Source organism: Typopeltis vanoorti, chromosome 5 (genome assembly GCF_054136105.1).
Source record: "Typopeltis vanoorti isolate ZY-2024b chromosome 5, IOZ_Tvanoo_1.0, whole genome shotgun sequence".
NCBI lineage: Eukaryota > Metazoa > Arthropoda > Arachnida > Uropygi > Thelyphonidae > Typopeltis > Typopeltis vanoorti.
Window position 1 is genome coordinate 80,806,342 of NC_143553.1, and position 19,938 is coordinate 80,826,279.

At 35.1% G+C, this 19,938-nt stretch overlaps 1 protein-coding gene across 1 annotated transcript in view; it reads right to left on the minus strand.

The window, feature by feature from the left end:
* The window catches only part of Gint3 (GDI interacting protein 3), a 115,237-nt gene that overhangs the window by 43,099 nt on the left and 52,200 nt on the right, over positions 1-19,938 (minus strand). Inside the window, exon 5 of the mRNA XM_090393213.1 lies at positions 6,674-7,077. Within this exon, the coding sequence (XP_090249339.1) occupies positions 6,674-7,077 (404 nt within the window). The remainder of the gene's footprint in view (positions 1-6,673; positions 7,078-19,938) is intronic.

Sequence of the window (19,938 nt, forward strand, 5' to 3'; positions counted from 1 at the left end):
GATTCTCTGACTAAATTGAATAGCTGTTGTAATAGATATGGTATGAAGGTCAGCAATAAAAAGACAAAGACAATGAAAATAGGCAGACTCATTGAAAATGTCAACATTGTTGCGAATGGAGAACCTGTGGAACAAGTAAAACATTTCAGCTATTTAGGCACGATTTTTACTGAAGATGGTAAATTAAATATAGAAATAGACAACAGAATAAGCAAAGCTGGTATGGTGGGAAGTCAATTGAATAAATTCATATGGAATAAGAGAGAAATTAGTCGGAACACTAATTTAGCTGTGTACAAGACAGTGTTCAAACCAGTTTTAACTTATGGATCTGAGAGCTGGGTCAGAAGTAAAACACTTGACCAAAGACTAGAGATCACAGATATGAGAGTCCTGAGAAAGATTATAGGCGTGAACAGATGGCATCAACGGCAATATCATATTAAAAAGAGGATATTAGGAAAGAACTCGACATTGTCAGCATCCAGGAATGTGTTAGCAGAGCTAATCTCAGGTGGTATGGTCACTTAAACAGAATGGGAGAGGAAAGATTAGCAAAACAAGTGTTCTCTGCCAGGTTGGCAGCAAAACGACCTAGAGGAAGACCAAGATATAGGTGGATTGATACTGTACAAAGTGCTTTAGACGATAGAAATATAAGATCTGATAATGTTGGAGTCTTGACAAGTAACAGACTGATTTGGAGGAAAATTGTAGATAGGAAATTAATAATGATGTAATTTTTTCATGTAGTACTATCATATCCTGTACACCCCTTGAGGGTACATGGCAGGAATTTTATGATGATGATGATGAATCTCTGGGATATATTATATTTTTTATTTTGAACAGGCCCCATTTCAATTAAAACAACTCTTAATTTTGCATCAATATTTCCCCGTTCACCCCTGGATCTTCTAAATTCACAGAGACTAACAATGTGTTAGTTTTGTGGTCAAATACAACTAAATCTTGTTGACTAAATCCTAACTATTTTTCACTTAAATCTTGCTCAATTATCTTGTTGAATAGTTGCAATAGTACCTTCATGCAAACTGGATGATGTGCACGGTTCTTCAACTCTGATTTCTGATGTATCGAGTTGGTTACAATCTTCATCAGAATATTTTAATATTTTAACAAATTTATTAAGAGCCCCAGTTTGTTTCTTAATATCTGCTTCTTTCGCAGCGTGACGCTTATGATTTTGTGCACTGGATAACTTTTTTAAAAATTTTTGATTCCATTTCTATTTTATACCCACAAGAACCGTGCACATCATCCAGTTTGCATGAAGGTACTATTGCAACTATTCAACAAGATAATTGAGCAAGATTTAAGTGAAAAATAGTTAGGATTTAGTCAACAAGATTTAGTTGTATTTGACCACAAAACTAACACATTGTTAGTCTCTGTGAATTTAGAAGATCCAGGGGTGAACAGGGAAATATTGATGCAAAATTAAGAGTTGTTTTAATTGAAATGGGGCCTGTTCAAAATAAAAAATATAATATATCCCAGAGATTCATCATCATCATCATCAAATTCCTGCCATGTACCCTCAAGGGGTGTACAGGATATGATAGTACTACATGAAAAAATTACATCATTATTAATTTCCTATCTACAATTTTCCTCCAAATCAGTCTGTTACTTGTCAAGACTCCAACATTATCAGATCTTATATTTCTATCGTCTAAAGCACTTTGTACAGTATCAATCCACCTATATCTTGGTCTTCCTCTAGGTCGTTTTGCTGCCAACCTGGCAGAGAACACTTGTTTTGCTAATCTTTCCTCTCCCATTCTGTTTAAGTGACCATACCACCTGAGATTAGCTCTGCTAACACATTCCTGGATGCTGACAATGTCGAGTTCTTTCCTAATATCCTCTTTTTAATATGATATTGCCGTTGATGCCATCTGTTCACGCCTATAATCTTTCTCAGGACTCTCATATCTGTGATCTCTAGTCTTTGGTCAAGTGTTTTACTTCTGACCCAGCTCTCAGATCCATAAGTTAAAACTGGTTTGAACACTGTCTTGTACACAGCTAAATTAGTGTTCCGACTAATTTCTCTCTTATTCCATATGAATTATCTTGTTGAATAGTTGCAATAGTACCTTCATGCAAACTGGATGATGTGCACGGTTCTTCAACTCTGATTTCTGATGTATCGAGTTGGTTACAATCTGCATCAGAATATTTTAATATTTTAACAAATTTATTAAGAGCCCCAGTTTGTTTTTTTAATATCTGCTTCTTTCGCAGCGTGACGCTTATGATTTTGTGCACTGGATAACTTTTTTTAAAATTTTTGATTCCATTTCTATTTTATACCCACAAGAAATTATTACACAACATGACACAGAGATGAAATAATAGTCTGCACTGCACTACTGTCAGTAGCCTACTGAGATGCGTACCATATGACTGGTTAACTAGCAACAAATGTTTTGTACGAAAATTCGTTTCTGCGCATAAAAACTGTTCACCGTTTCACTTTAGATAGACTGCAGTAGACACAACATTCTGCAGGTAAGCATTTAGCCTGCTCTAGCTGCAAAATTGTAAACAGCCGGCAATATACATTTTTTTAAAATTGATCATTCTAAGAATTTTTTTTGTTTTTATGATAAAAATTTTGTTTCTTAAAAATTAACTTATGAACCGTTCCCTGGTGGCGGTGCCCCCATTTTAGCAGCGCCTGCATCCGCCAGCTCTAACCTTACGTCTAATAAAACATGGTGACCTTCTTTCATATTTATTGCATGCCAATGCAGATATATGTTGCTGTTGTTCTAAGTAGATAAAATTAAAAACTATGCATCTGCATTCGGTAAATGAAAGTTTCTAGGCATGGATTGTTATGAATACGTCTCTAAACAAATCCAGTTCCAATGCAACTTTCTAGGTTTCACTAATGGAATTAAACAAAATGGAATTAAAATTTGGCATGTAAATCAGAAAGTAAAAAAACAATGAAAATGTGCAGAAACTGACGACGTTAACTGCAATTTAAATAGAGAAACAGGAACTCCTGGAGAGAATAGAATTAGAACAGTTTAGCTATTTAGGCACATTGTTTAATGAAGATGGCAAATGAAATATGGAAAGAGACAGCAAATTAACAAAGTGGGTATGGTAAGAAGTCAAATGAATAAATTTATATGGAATACAAGAGAAATTAAATTAAAGATGCTAAGAAATTACATTCTTGTTTAATTCTTTATCTAAATGATTTCAACCTTTATTGAGGTCTCATCAGTGAGAGCCAGATTCAGAAGAGATACCAATTGAAGTAATGAAGAAATTATATTTCCCATATACAAGTAGTGGAAAGGTGCAACACCTTATTAATAAATTAATTTGAATTAGCTAGTTGTGAAAGTTTTCATACCTTAGTATCTCTTCTGGGTTTGACTACCACTCATGAGACCTCAGTAAAAGTCTAAACTAGCCTGTAGTGGCTGTTCATATAATGCATAGCATTATACACAGCCAAAAGGATGTGTGCTTTGCATTGTGGAATACTAAGGCAATTATTGTGAAGTCATTAGCCTATATACAAATAGACGTGAAGATACTTTGTTTGCTTACACATGGATAAAGGATTAAACAGGAATATAACTAAAAAAAATTAACTTATGGATCTGAGAGCTGGGGTAGAAATAAATCTAATCTAATCAAAGACTAGAGACCATAAATATGAGAGTTCGGAGAAAGATTACAGGAGTGAACAGATGGCATCAATGGCAATAACATATTAAAAATGAGGATATTAGGAAAGAAACTGACATTGAGCAGAGGTTGATTTTGGGTGATATGGTCATTTAAACAGAATAGGAAAGTGGAAGGTTAGCAAAACAGATGCTTGTTTGATGCCAGGAAAAAGACCCAGAGGAAAAACCAAGATCTAGGTGGATTGATTCAGTTAGAAGTGCTTGAGACAACAGAATTAAGACATGACAATATTGGAGTGCTGAAAAGTGACTAATTTAAACAACAATTGTTGATAGATCAGTATTGTTGATAGATTTTTTTTTAAACAATAAAAGGAGCACTGTCATAATAGCCTGTGTACACTCCCTTGAGAACAGATATCAGGAAATTGATGGAAAAAAAAAAAAAAAACAGGTATGGGAATAAAATAGAAGATAAATAATCATGAAGGTGGTAAAATGTTCTGAAGGCACTTTGAAAAAAGTTTAGAAAAGGACAAGAGGAATCTGAAATATATACTGAAGAATATTTTGAATACATGAAATAATACCCATTAAAAATTATGAAAGGAGACAAGCAAAGAACAGTGTTAAACAGTGATGGACTACAATTATAAGTACGTTTCAGTGTTCAGGTTCATCTTTTTTAGATGGAAGATGAATTTCAGAACCTAGGGCTTGAAGTGGCTTGAAAAATGCTCCTTGCTTGGTCTATAGAGCAGGATTTCCAGATTTTGAATAATATGAAATAAAAATATAAAATAAATTTTTAGCTCATCCTCAGTACTAATGTAGTATAGTTTACAACCTTTCATGGATGGGAGTCACACAAAGGCATTAAAAACTATGAGAAATCCAAAAGTGGAGAGGCAAGTTGTTAATATTTAGCCAAAAATGCTCAAACAAATTATGAGGTACATAATTTTTATAGATGACACTGCATTATTCAGAAGGCCAGATTGGTAGTCCAAATTCCAGATAGTATGCAATTTATAAAGAAATAAAATGGAATGTTACTATCATCATCAAATTTCTGACATGTACCTTAAAGGAGTGTACAGGATATTATGATAATACTACATGAAGAACTTAACTCATTACTAATTTTCTATCAACAATTTTCCTCCAAATCGATCTGTTATCTGTCAAGACTCCAACATTATTAGATCTTATATTTCTGTCTTCTAAGGCACATTTTACTGTATCAATCCACCTATATCTTGGTCTTCCTCTGGGTCTTTTTCCTGCCAACCTAGCAGAGAACACTTGTTTTGCTAATCTTTCCTCTCCCATTCTGTTTAAGTGACCATACCACATGAGATTAACTCTGCTAACACATTCCTGGATGCTAATAATGACAAATATCCTCCTTTTTAATATGATATTGCCATTAATGCCACCTGTTCATGACCCGAATCTTTCTCAGGACTCTCATATCTGTGGTCAAGTGTTTTATTTCTAACCCACCTCTCAGATCTATAAGTTAAAATTGGTTTGAACACTGTCTTGTATATAGCCAATTTAGTGTTTTGACTAATTTCTCTCTTATTCCATATAAATTTATTCAGTTGCCTTCCTACCATACCGGCTTTGTTGATTCTATTGTCTATTTTCATATTTAATTTACCATCTTCATTAAAAATTGTGCCTAAGTAGCTGAAATGTTTTACTTGTTTATAGTTTCTCCATTCATGATGCATTTGATATGTTCAATGTTTCTGTCTATTTTCATTGACTTTGTCTTGTTATTGCTGATTTTCATACCAATTTATTACAACAGCTATTCAATTTAGTCAGGGAATCTTGAAGACTTGTACTGGATTTATTTAAAAGTATAACATCACCTGCATAAAGTAAAGAGCTGAGATTAACATTTCCAATTTTGATATTAGGTTTAATACCACTTTCCTTCATAATGTGATGATAATGTGATAGATAATGAATAACAGAGGGATCTGCAAGAGAATTTCTCTGAGTGTTTTTTTCATGTAGGATCTATGCAAGAAAAGCTAAAGTGAACATTCTTTAAAATAAATAGACAGTCAACTATTTGTCTTTTAAAACAGTCAAGAAATCATGTGAATATAAGAATCTAAGTTTTGTCAATTTTGAAAAAAAAGGCATACATATAAGGCTTCAAGAGAAAAGCTCTTCAAAATACTACAATTATGTGGTGTAAATGGGATATGCTGTGTGTGGGGGGGGGGGGCATGTATTTAAGGTCAATCTACAGTTAGAATTGAAGGGTGCACATTATCTCCAGTGCTACTCATCTATATGAATCATATTATGAAAGCAAGTGGCATTAAACTTTATATAAAAATCGGAGCAGAGTTTGATATCAGTTTAATACCACACTCACTACTAAAAGTTATATTGTATAACTAACATTTTGGTATGAAAATTATCTGATAGAAATAAAGAAATTTGTACTGTGGCAAGTGGTGAGGTTGCATGTGTTGGAATATGTGAGCGCAGGCATAATAAAATAGATCAGGTTTAGTATGAGTGGCAGTCAGTGCTTTCTTAAAGTATTGCTTCATATACCTGTCAAAAAAAAGTGAAATTTTTTGAAAAGAGAATTAACTGAGATTATAAGAAAAATGAAAATTAGACATTTAGAATATTTAGAACAGTATATTCAAAGAATGTTTGGACAGTTTAAGGTAAACTGCATTTAAAAAAAAAAAAAAAAAAAATCCAATTTTAAATATATCAAAAGCATTCAATATAATGTGAAAGCATAAAAGCATTTTCAAAATTGCTGTAAGGAGGAGGGTAGTAAGAATTAATGCTCTAAAGAATGGAAACATCACCTAAAATGAATTGTTATAATCAGAATCATAACTTTACCATAGCATTTATAAATATCTTAGTCATTATAGCATCAGATGTATTATAGTAGTAGTAAGAGTAACTTCAAGTCTTACCAAATTATCTGTCACACTCACTTTAACTGTTGTTCTTTCTTTAATTCTTCAGCTGTCAAATTGAAAAATTCTCCTGGAAGATTAATAACTTCTCTTGCCTGAGAAGGCATTAAAACTTTAAGATTTCGATCAAGTACTGGACAAATTGGTTCTGCAGTAAACAAAGCATCTCTTAATATTTTCAGATTTTCTAAATCTTCAAGTTTCTTATCTGGAAATACCAAAAATTCTTCATTTTGATCTTCATGTAACAAAACCTGCTTCTCGAATCCTGCTGCATAAAAGAAATCAAATACACCTTCCAAAACTGATACTCTATCTTGAAAAGCTTTATTATTTATACGAATCTTGCGATATTTTTCTTCTAAAGGATTATCAATTATATTTGTTAAGTAACGAGACAATGTTTCAATTCCAATTTTCACCTAGAGAAAATTAAAATGAAATACTTCATTAAACAAACATTGTCTTAAACTTAAGAAAAATCTTTATGAAAATCAAATCTTTCATTAAATATTGATGAAATCTTTAATGTATAGAGAATGTGTGCCTCTCCTACTCAAATGCCAACCTCATCTTTTCATGGTTTACCCTGTTCTAAAAGTACAAATGAGGCAGGCACTGCAACCCTGCCACTGGACTTACCCAGTGAAAGGTGGTATCTTGTCCTGAGGAAATTTGATGTACTTTCAAGTCTCAGCCAAAGAAAAGCCAGACAGAATTTCAGGGAAATGACCATGATTCAGCAAAGCAAACAAAACTAAAAGAAGGAAATGAAAATCACAACTTAGAATGTAAGGAACAGCACACACACACACACACATATACATACACACAAAGAAGAGAAACTTCAACAACTAAACCAAGCCAATGTAGCAAAATATACAGTAACAGAAACAAAGAAAAAAAAGCAAAACTGTACCAAAGAAACAAATAACTATATAAAATTTATAGCAGAGTGAAAAAAAAAAAAGAAGAAACAAAGGCAGGTATAATGATACATAAATTTACTAAGAACAATATTGTATATTATAACTACTGGAATGAAAGACTAACAGAAATTAGACTCAAAAGATTGTAAGAGGTCATAACAATATTGTTAATATTGTTATGATGTCAAAGATGCCCTGAGGAATGCTAAAATATAATGAAGCAAGCAGAAATGACAATATCAATGCCAAAATGTTAAAAGTTGATCTTAACACAACTACCACCAAATTACAAAGGTTATATAATGAAATATGGAAGGCAGAAAAAATTCTTCAACGATGAAAAGAAGCAGCATCAAAATTCCAAAAAAAAAAAAAAAAAAAAAGAAGATCTGACCAAGTCCAAAAATTGGAGAGGAATAAGTCTGCTTTCAATTCTCACAAGTTTTTACAAAAATTTTAATTAATAGATTAAAAAAGGAAATCAAAAACTTATTAAGAGAAGAACAGGCAGATTTCTGGATTGGTTGTGGAACCATCCAACAAACAGAAATATAATCAAACATTGTATGAAATTTCAAGCTCCACTCTATCTGATGGAATGGAAATAAATTAGCAAATGGAATAGAAAAAAAAAAAAAAAAAAAATGAAATAATAATCCCCCCACCCCACCCACAAAGAAGACAGCCTTGTCGTGGTGGGGCTTGCGTGCTTCAATGATGTTGAGAGCTATGCTAGCAATAGCATAGCTACCAGCAGGGCCACCCTTGTCAGACAGGTCTCAACTGAGGAGTCAGACTAACAGTGTTCCATCTACATTTAATGGTGAAAAGCAAGAAGAAATCCATACTAGATCAGTCAATGCCCAGATCATCAGATGACAAGTGGGTTAAAGGACTTTCTGCCCTAGCAGGAAGCTGAAAAGCGACCGGAAGAAACCAAATGTAAAAAATGAACTGTACAAGAAAGCAGAGAAGTTATGAAACGTTTTTACATATCAAAATCAGAAAAATGAAGTTTTAGAAAGCGTATGCATTTAATTTGGAAACAAAAATTTCCATAATCTACAATAACAGAACAAAGACTTATGGACCAAAAAGAATTTCACTTTCTGCAGTAAAATATTTACTGACCTTGAGCTACAAGAGTTATGTAATAAATCAACAACTCAAGTAACAGTAAATCATCAGGAGGTAGCTATACCGAACTTTGGAATTCAACTCAGTGAGCATCAGGTTGATAACATATTTCAGAATATTTTGATATAAGTACAGTGTAAAATGAAGTCAGGGATACTGGAACTCCATAAATGACTGTATAAGACTACCACCAGCTTTATATAAATCTAAGCTAAAACAGTTCCTCTTAGACACAAATGCTGTGATAAAAACCATCACAACCAACAGTATAAAGGAAACAAATTGGTTCCTCATTATAGTAAAGCTTGATTGCAAACAGCAAAAGCCAAGAATGAAGCAACTGCACCAGAGAAAATCCAGTTGGAATGAAAACTCAAACTTCTAGCTGATCTGAGCAACTTAAAGAGTCTTAAAGAAGGCTGGCTGAAAAATAATAGCATCAAAAACAAACTCATAAATATACATAATTTGGCTGACAAAACAACTGCTGAAGTTACTGAAGAATTAAAGCAAAGAATTATAGCAAATGTACAGAAAATTAAAAGATATGAAGCAGGAATAAACCAACATGTACAAAATATAGGTAGGACTGTGTTTGAAGAGCTCTGAAAGATAAGTTATTTAGTTTTTTAAAAATAGCATTATCAGTTTAAAAATTATACTAGAATTAGAATGTATTGGAGAGCTAATTAGTTTAGCTTAAAAATTTTGTTTTAAATAGTGTTAATTTAGTCTTCTGATAAAATACGTAACATAGCACATGGCAGTAAAGCAAAGTAGAGCAATGGCATTCAAGTCATCATCAATGTTTAAAGAATTTAATCAAAGGGAGTTCGTCCAGTGCAATGTCTGCAGAATGTGTGCTTTGCCAAGAACAGCTGGAGTTTGGTTTGAGTGATAGGGTGGGAAAGTGTGCTGAAAGTGAGGATCAAAAGTGTGTTCCAGGTCGTGAGATTGACGTAGTGGATGAAAGTCAGAACACGATTGAAAATTGTGATAATACCAGATAGCATTGAGGGTGAGATTAAATGTGACATGGTTGAAAGTGAGAGTAAAAGTGAAGAATGAGAGAATAGTTTGATATAAAAAAAATAAAGTTACCTGCAATGAGGGAGATAGCTTGGCTGTGTAGAGTGATACATAGGTCGAAGCGGCAGCTGGAGCAATTGCAAAATTGATTTCTACCAAGTGGATCAGCTAATATCAAAAGGAAGCAAGTGCAAGATAAGAAAAATGAGGGCATGATTGGGAGAGAAAGAAAAATTAAGGAGTGAGTGTTATATGGCAGTTCAATTGTAACAGGTATGATTAATGAGAGTTTGACAAAATCATGCTTTCCTGGTGCGAAAATTAATGATGCAAGTGAGGCTATTAGAGCACAAAAGCATAGGGTGAAAGAAATGATTGTAGTGGCTGGAACGAATTATTTAAAAAGGAGAAAAGCATGATGTGAGAGAGGACTTGAAAGAATTACTGGAAGTAGCAAAAGAAAAGAGTGAGAAAGTTAAGATAGTGAGTCTGTTGCTGCAGAATGACAGAGCAGAGTTGAGAAGGAGGGCCAAAATAGTGAATGACTATGCGTAGGTTATGCAGGAGTGGTGTGGAGTTTGTGGATGTATAGTACAAGTTTGACAGGCAAAAGGACTTATACAAGAAGGATGGTTTGCATCTGAATGGATATAGTGTTTGGATACTGGAAAAACTGTTGTTGAATGAAGTGAAAGTGGATGTGCAGAATCAGAGAAACTAGAGCTTTTAAGGGAAGGGGGTAAGCTGTTGAGTGGATATGCAGACATTAGTGAGACAGTTGGATATAAGAATGTATATAATATGCCCAAGTTAGTACCAACAAATCAGAATGGGATAGTTAGTATTGGGCATCAAGACAGGGATGGGATTAGGGGGCTTTTTTTACTTTATGTACACTAATGCCAGGAGCACTGGGAATAAGCAGGAGGAATTTTTGGCTTTGGATGGCTCATCCTGGCCAAAGGTTATTGGCATTAGCGAGACATGGCCAACAAAAGTTGATGTAGTTAGTGGGATAGAAGGGTATTGTGTGTACAGGAAAGATATATTGATGATAGCCTATGAACTGCAATCAAAGAGTAGAAGTTCGACTGCAGGACAGTGAAAATAGTACATTTGAGGCTATCTGGTGTGAGATTAAGGCCAGCAGAACAAAATATATAGTTTGGTGCTGCTACAGACTAAAGTGGAGGACAGGTAATTATTATGGGGGGGGGGGGATTTCAACTATAGTAACACTGACTGGAAGGAGGAGAGGACACATGGGATGAAGGAAATGGATTTTATGCAGTTACTAAGGGAAAATTACCTGAGATAGCATGTAATGGAATATACTAGGGATTTGAGAGTGCTCGATCTAGTAACTGCATCTGAGAATTTGTCTATAACAAATATGACTATGTTGCAACCAATAGGTGAGAGTGATCAGGGTCTTGACCTGGGAGGTGGCTAAATGTGTGGAATTTTCAGTTAAGACAGAGCATATGTAGAATTACAGGGCTGGTAAATATGACAAGCTTAGGAGATTGCTTGGATCAGTGCCACAGGATATAAAATTGCAAGGGTTGGATATTGATGTTGAAAGTTTATTTTTCACTTGGTTAGAGTATATTCAATTTAGTTTAATCCTTTATCCAAGTGTGAGCAAACTAAGTTTGCACCTGAAAGTATCTTCAGGACTGGGCTAAGGTGGTACAACACCAGGGCAACTCCTTGCAAAGGTGGAGGAAGCTACCAACACTCCTATCTCAGTATTTCCCCTAATGCAAAACACATCTCCTTGCGGATATGTCTAATGTTATGCAATAATGGAAGTGCCACTACCCAGACAAGTTTCGACCTTCATTGAGGTCTCTTCAGTGGGAGCCAGGCCCAAGCTAAGATACCAGGCAGAAGCATTCGCAGGTCATCTCTACCTATAGGAGTTGCCAAATGGTGTGCCACCCTTTTTTAATAAATTACTCTGGATTTAGAGAAAGATGTTGAAAGTTTATTTTTCACTTGGTTAGTGTATAATAAATTTAGTTTAATCCTTTATCCAAGTGTGAGAAACTAAGTTTGCACCTGAAAGTATCTTCAGGACTGGGCTAAGGTGGTACAACACCAGGGCAACTCATTGAAAGGTGGAGCAAGCTACCAACACTCCTGTCTCAGTATCTCCTATAATGCAAATCTCCCACTGAAGAGACCTCAATAAAGGTCGAAACAAGCCTGGGTAGTGGCCCTTCCCTTAATGCATAACATTAGACATATCCGCAAGGAGATGTGTTTTGCATTATAGGAGATACTGAGACAGGAGTGTTGGTAGCTTGCTCCACCTTTGCAACGAGTTGCCCTGTTGTTGTACCACCTTAGCCCAGTCCTGAAGATACTTTCAGGCGCAAACTTAGTTTGCTCACACTTGGATAAAGGATTAAACTAAATTGATTATACTCTAACCAAGTGAAAAATAAACTTTCAACATCTTTCTCTAAATCCAGAGTAATTTATTAAAAAAGGGTGGCACACCATTTGGCAACTCCTATAGGTAGAGATGACCTTTTTAATGCTTCTGCCTAGTATCTCCACTTGGGCCTGGCTCCCACTGAAGAGACCTCAATAAAGGTCGAAACTAGTCTGGGTAGTGGTCCTTCCCTTAGACATTTCCGCAAGGAGATGTCTAAGGGAAGGACCACTATTAGACATATCCGCAAGGAGATGTGTTTTGCATTATGGGAAATACTGAGATAGGAGTGTTGGTAGCTTGCTCCACCTTTGTAAGGAGTTGCCCTGGTGTTGTACCACCTTAGCCCAGTCCTGAAGATACTTTCAGACGCAAACTTAGTTTGCTCACACTTGGATAAAGGATTAAACTAAATTGATTATTGGATATTGATGGTACATGAGAAGTGGTAAAGGAGTGTTTAAGGGAGGTAATGGCTGACTGCATACCTAGGGTCAGGAGAGTAAATCAAGTTGGGAGTTAAATGAATGAATAACACCATTAAACTGGAGCTGCAAAAAAAATAAAAATAAAAGAAAAAAGAAAGAAATAATTGTGGAGGGAATTTAAGGACAAAGGTGACCTGCAGACACATGAACAGTACAAGGCACAAGCCAGAAGGATAACTAGTGTGGTAAGAAAAGCAAAAGCAGATTATGAAAGGAAGTTAGCAATGCAAGCTAAAGAGAATCCCAAACAGTTCTTTCGATATGCTGCAAGTAAAAGAAAAAATATATATATGGTAGAATGATTTTAAGGAATGCCGATGGTAGGAAGGTAACTGAATCAGTCAAAATAGTAGAATTACTAAGTGAACACTTTGCAAGAGTATATCATCCAGGCAGGGATACTGCAGGAATGAGGGAACTGAGGTGAATGAAATTGAAATGAATAGCATATTACACAACCTTAATGTGAATACATCTGTGGATTGGATGGTATACCAGCTCGAGTCTTACATGAAGCAGCAAAGGAATTGTCAGTACCCTTGACCATATTGTTTAATCTGTCTCAGCTCTGGGTTAGTCCAGAGGGATGGAAAGAGGGAGAAAATAGTTCCGTTGCATAAAGGAGGCTCCAAGACTGCTGTTGCAAATTACCGACTGATCAGCATATCAGGAGTCATTGTCAAAGTATTGGAGAAGTTGGTCAAGAGCAAAAATACAGGAATGGATAGATGGAAATGGGATACTGTATGGTGGGCAGCATGGTTTTGTGATCATGCCTCAGTAACTTGCTCATGTTTTATAATACAGTGACAGATGAATTGGATGAAATTGGTTTACAGTGATACTGCTTGACTTTGCAAAGGACTTTGACAGGATACCACATGGAATTCTACATGGGGATTACATGGAATTCTAATCAGTAAACTGCAACACATGGGGGATGGATACAAGGTTGGCGAGATAGATAGGAGGGTGGTTGATGGAGAGAGATATCAGAGAGTAGTTTATTCAGGAGTAGAGTCCACAAGAAGGCCTGTTACTAGTGGGGGGATGCTGCAGGGTTCTCTTCTTGGACCACTGCTATTTAATTTGTTGATTAATGATATAGGAAAGGATATGGGAGGAACTGTTCAGTTATTTGCCGAGATGCCAAGTTGGGTAGAGCAATAGTGAATACACATGATGTCAAAATTTTGCAGGATGATTTGGATAGACTGACAGACTGGGTTAATGAGAATGGATGTTAGTTTAATGCAGCAGAGTGTAAGGTTATGCATTTTGGGGTGAAAAGATTATCAGCAGTATAACACATTGGTGGAACCATACTCCAAGAAATTGACAAAGCCAGACTTGGATGTGTTAGTGGATAGGGAATTAAAGTTTAGGGGGCACATAGCAAAAGTGGCTAAATCAGCTCACTTGGTTACTGAAGAATACTTTCTTGAGCAGAGACGAGCAAGTTATTATTCCTCTTTATCGAGCCTTGATAAAACCTCATCTTGACTATTGTGCACAGATCTGGGTGCCAGAGTTTCTTGGTGATGGGAGGGAGGTAGAGTGGATCCAGAGGAGAGTGACCAAGATGGTAGGTGGTCTATGGAATGAACTTTATGAGAACAGCTTGAAGATTTGTTACAGAAACTGGTTGATGGGCAGAAAAGGGGTGATATGATTGAGACCTTCAAATTACAGAGGGATTTTTACAAGATTAATTCAGAGGAAAATTTTCAGAATAGGTGTGGTGGTGGGAGAACTAGGGGCCATCCATGGAAACTGAGCAAGAGTGTAGTTAGCAAGGGTGTTAGAACTAGGTTTTTTACTTGGAGAGTGGTGAATGAGTGGAATAAGCTGCCAGAATCTTTTGTGGGTGCCATGACTGTGAATGAGTTCAAAGCAAAGTATGATAGATATTGTGCGAATGCTAAACAGTTTTTGACATGTTGTTTAAGGTCTCCCACAATGAGTCTAAGGACTCCTTAGAGTTGCCAGTAATAATAATAAAATGCAATTTCGACTGAACCAACATCACTTCTTTCAGTCTCTCCAGAGAAATACAAATGCACACAATCATTCCCCAGAAAAAGAAGAAACACTCAAATTTTGGAAGTCAATCTGGGATAATCCCATTGAACATAAAATAAATGTCAACACTACAGAAATGATCAGTGCACAATCTAGAAAATTACAAAAACTGGAATGCAATTAGCAAAGAGGAACTACGTGGATTTTGGTTAAAGCATCAGACCAGTCTATATGATCGAATGGTAGAACAATTTAACTATTTGTTGCAGTCAGGCTCAGTAGAAGACTGGATATCTTGGCTTACTTTTCTCTTCATGAAAGATAAGGATGAGGGTGTGGACCCAAGTAACTATTTTCCAATAACATGCTTACCAACAATGCTTAAGTTGTTCACTGCAATCATAGCAAATTCCATATACCACTACTTATCAGATAATCAGATTTATCTGACTGAACAAAAAGGAAATTTTCAATATCTAGAGGAACAAAAAGACCAGATCCTTATTAATGTATTTACTTGAATATAACTCACTTTTTTCCCCCAAAATTAAAGTTAAAAATTCTTGGTTCAGAAACTAAAGTTTTTTGGGAAAAAACTAAATTGATATTTATAATTAAATCCTCAGTATTCATTATAATCTATAGTTCCTCACATTATTTATGAAATGAATGCATTTAATGATGGAAGTTTTTTCACATGGCTATGCAACCAATTGTATTGGTTTAATCCTTTATCCAAGTGTAAGCAAACAAATTTTGCACCTGAAGTATTTTCAGGACTGGGGCAACTCGTGGTAAAGGTGGTATAAGTTCTCATCACCACCTTTACAACGAGTTGCCCCAGTCCTGAAAATACTTCAGGTGCAAAATTTGTTTGCTTACACTTGGATAAAGGATTAAACCAAATATATAATTGGTAGCATAGCCAAGTGAAAAAACTTCCATCAACTTATCTCTAATTCAGAGAATTTTAATAATAAGGTGTGACACCTTTTGGCAACTAGCATAGGTAAATATGACTTCTCCATTACTTCCACCTTAGTATCACCACCTCTGGATCTGGCTCCCACTGATGAGACCTCAATAAAGGTCGAAACCAGTTTGGGTAGTGGCCCTCCCCTTAATGCATAGCATTATACATGCCTGCAAGGAGATGTGCTTTGCATTACTGGAGATACTAAGGCAAGTGATGAGAACTTATACTATCTTTACCACAAGTTGCCCCAGTCCTGAAAATACTTCAGGACGGGCGCAAATTTTGTTTGCTTACACTTGAATAAAGGATTAAACCAAATATATAATTGAATGCATTTAAATTTTAATTATCAACGTTATTTACTTGGAGAATAGGAAACAAATTGGATTACAAAAAGGAACAGCAAAATAATTGATCAGCCACTTGCCTTCATCACGTGATATATTTGAATCTTTAGCGACAATGCTTCTGTAATTAAATTAAAACAAACAGTCATCTACCCAAATAGTAGGTCTGTGGTGGTCTTCGCTCCCATCCAGGACATTAGAGATACAGTTTTTTAAAAAAAAACGTGGCAATTATTTCTGGCAAAAATCATGTCCCAAGCTCTCAAAATCCAGTTGCACAACCGTTCTAATGATGGTCTCTTAATCTTCCTTGTCAGATTCAGGTCATAGCTGCTGGCTGCCATCCACTCCATGTAGAACCTAAACTAAAACCACACCTCATTCATCGCTCCACTCTCACAAAATCCAAGATCGACTAGAAGTCAATGCTTTCACTCTGATATTTTCTCTACTGGTTACTTCCATCTCTATGCATATGATTAGTGCAGTATTAACAAAAGATTGCACGATTCAAAGACAAGCCAACGACTGGCGAGTTGAAATGCTGATTCTCTTCAACCGAATTCCAAAATATCTCTTCAAGTTTTAAACTTTTTTTCATGTGCAAAGTATATGCCAAGCATTTTAATTTCTTTTTTCATAAAGTAAAATCAGGGGTGCGAGATATATGCGAGGGCGAGTTATATTCAAGTATATATGGTAATAAAATGATCCTAAGACATATGATGAAGATGAAGAAAAAAAAAAAAACTAAGTTAAAGGAAGCATTCGATCCCCTCCCATACTCCTAGATCCTAAATTGCTACAAATATTTGGAATTAGCAGAAACATATGTTCATTTCTGTCTGCTACTATGAAATCATGGAAAACTTTAATAGTCAATAATGAATGATTTGGAGATATTAGAATTAAACATGGAATTTTCCAAAGTGATTCCTTGTCACTATTGCTCTTCAACATTTCTTGAACATGAAATTCCTAAACATAATATTAAAATTTCCTTCCCATCTGTTGTATATGGCTGATTTTAAGTTTTATATAAAAAATCGACACAGCAAATATTCTTTACTGAACACAGTCCGTATTTTCAGTCAGGACATCAAAACGAAATTTGGTTTAGATAAATGTACAATTTTATCTATTAAATGAGGAAAAATTAATGACACCAGCAATTTTAATTTTGATCAAGAGAAATATATCAAAGCAATTTCAGCAAATGAACACTATAAATACCTAGGAATATTAGACGTTCTCCCACTTGAAAGTTAAACAACAGGCAGCAGCCGAAAACACCAAAAGAGTCAGAAATATTCTGAAAACAAAACTCAATGGATAAAACACAATTAGAACAATGAACCTTTGAGCTAAACCAATGATCCGAAACACAGCTGGCATAACAGATGGGACAAAAGACCTGGACAAATTGGACCACAAAACTAGAAAATTAATGACTATGCATCATGCATTATCCATGAAATGATGTTCACCGGCTGTACCTACCAAGAATAGGTGGATGGGGGACTGCTGCTAGTGAGACAGTGTGGAAGAAAAAGAAATTAGTTTAAAAAAATTACATCAACAACAGTTCTAAACAGATGGTTCAAGTCATTTCACAAGAGGGCCTTCTAAAAGCAATAGGAAACAAATCTGATTACAAAAAGGAACAGCAAGATAACCGATATGTGCACTGGAAAAATAAATCCTTGCATGGCCAATTTCTTTGAGATGCTACAGGAAAAAATTAATGTGACCAAGACATGGTAATGGCTACAATATGGATATATTAAAAAAGAAAAAGAAGGATTTATTCTAGCCACTCAAGAACAGGTGTCACAAACTAATACAATCAAAGCAAAAATTTTGAACATCAATAATAAGAGCAAACACAGATTATGCAATCAGAAAGACTAGACTGTAGAACATCTAATCAGTGCCTGCAGCAAGATAGCTCAAACTGAGTACAAGTACTGCCATGATCAAGTTGTCAAAATAATTCATTGGCATGCATGCAAAAAATATGGTTTTCCTACTTCTGATAACTGGTGGCAACAAAAATTCACTAATGCACTGGGACTTTTAGAATATAAACTGATTGGCATTTGGAACACAACAGACCTGACATCATCACAATTATTGAACATAGACAAGTTTGGATTACTGATGTTGCAGTACCCACCAATAAGAACATCAACAACAAGGAATTGGAAAAAAAATCACTAAATATCAAGATCTGGCAATCATAACAAAACATACATACATACAAAACAAAACATACCAAAGTCATCCCAATAGGTATAGGTGTACTTGGTGAAATTTCAAAAAAAGCTATCCAACTATTTGCAAGAATTAAACATCAGTGACCACATATGATCTACAAAAAATGGCATTACTTGGAACAGTCCATATTTTATAACACTACCTGACAGACTATTCTTAGATTCTTGGGTAGAATCTGAATTGCTCTGTATCACCAGTCAAATTGCTGGTTGAATGACATCTTGTTTTGACTGTGTATCAACTGTGTGAAAATAATATTAGAGTTACCAGAAATGGCTTCCAAAATAGTATCTGCAAAAATAGATTACAAAAGAAACAATGCAATTACAAGATGGGAAGTAAAGAAGAAAGAGCAAGATGGAAAAATAAAACAGTATTGTAACAGAACTAGAAAAGAATATCTAAGTCGCAACCAAAAACCTATAAAACACATGAAAAAGAAATAAGAAAAGGTAAAAATACAAACAATAGATTTAAAAAAATGGGTAACTTATTTTCAAAATCTCTGGACTAATGATAATGAAGTAAAATTTTATACAACAAAGAATGATCTAACAGAAAATATTACGATGTCAGAACTAAAAAATACAAAAAATCAGAAAACACCAGGAGCAGACAATATAAACATGGAACTATACAAAAATGCAGTTGAAAATTTTAGTGTAAACTGAAATTTTTTTAACATGGTCTCTTGATTTCTAGTATATGGAAAAATTCTAAATTCTTGGAAAAAAAGTACTGCTTATTCCACTTTATAAAAAAGGAAATAAAGATGCTGCAATAATTATAGGGGAATTAGTTTGCTAAATGCAGGGTATAAAATATATGCAGGAATATTACAAGAGAAACAACACAGTATCAGAGATCAAATTACTAGAAGAACGGAATGGATTCCGAAAAGGCTGATCTTGCATAGACTCAATTTTTATTCTAAAATTATTAATTGAGAAGAGAATAAAACTGAGTCCATGCAAAATTGGCCTTGCAAAAAGAAACACACATGGCCTTCAATTGATTATGAAAATGCTTTGGATAAAATTAATAGACAAAAAAATTATTTAAAATATATTGAAGTGCCATTGAATTAGGGATAGGAGATGCTATGCAAATCCCGTACTGCAACTCCTGCATTTGCATGCATGCTTCGTTGAAACTGTGGTTATATTTAGCTGTTAGCATTGGCTTTTCCAAGGATTAAGCATAATGGGAAAGGCAAAAGTTTTAGATGCATTTGAATTTGACAGACAGCAGATTGTAGGCGCCCAACGGATGGGTTATTCGATCACCTAAATTGTCAATGAACTTGGATTTCCTCATACGACAGCTTCAAGAGTGTTCTGGAAATATGAAAATTCCAGCAAAAAAACAAGAACCTGGACAAATTGCAAAGGACAACCAGCCATGAATGATCGTGGGTTTTGCTGTGCAACTTACATCATATGGACTGATAGGGGGCCAGATATTATCGCAAATCATCTCCTTTTTGAACAAGGGTTCCAGCCAGAAAGTCGGTGGTGCAAGGACTGTGCAACATTCACTTCACTTTCTCGGCTTCGAGAGCTGCTGACTTACGAGAGTTCCACTTCTAACGGCTCAATACTGGGGTGAACACCTTGCCTGGGCTAAAGAACATCG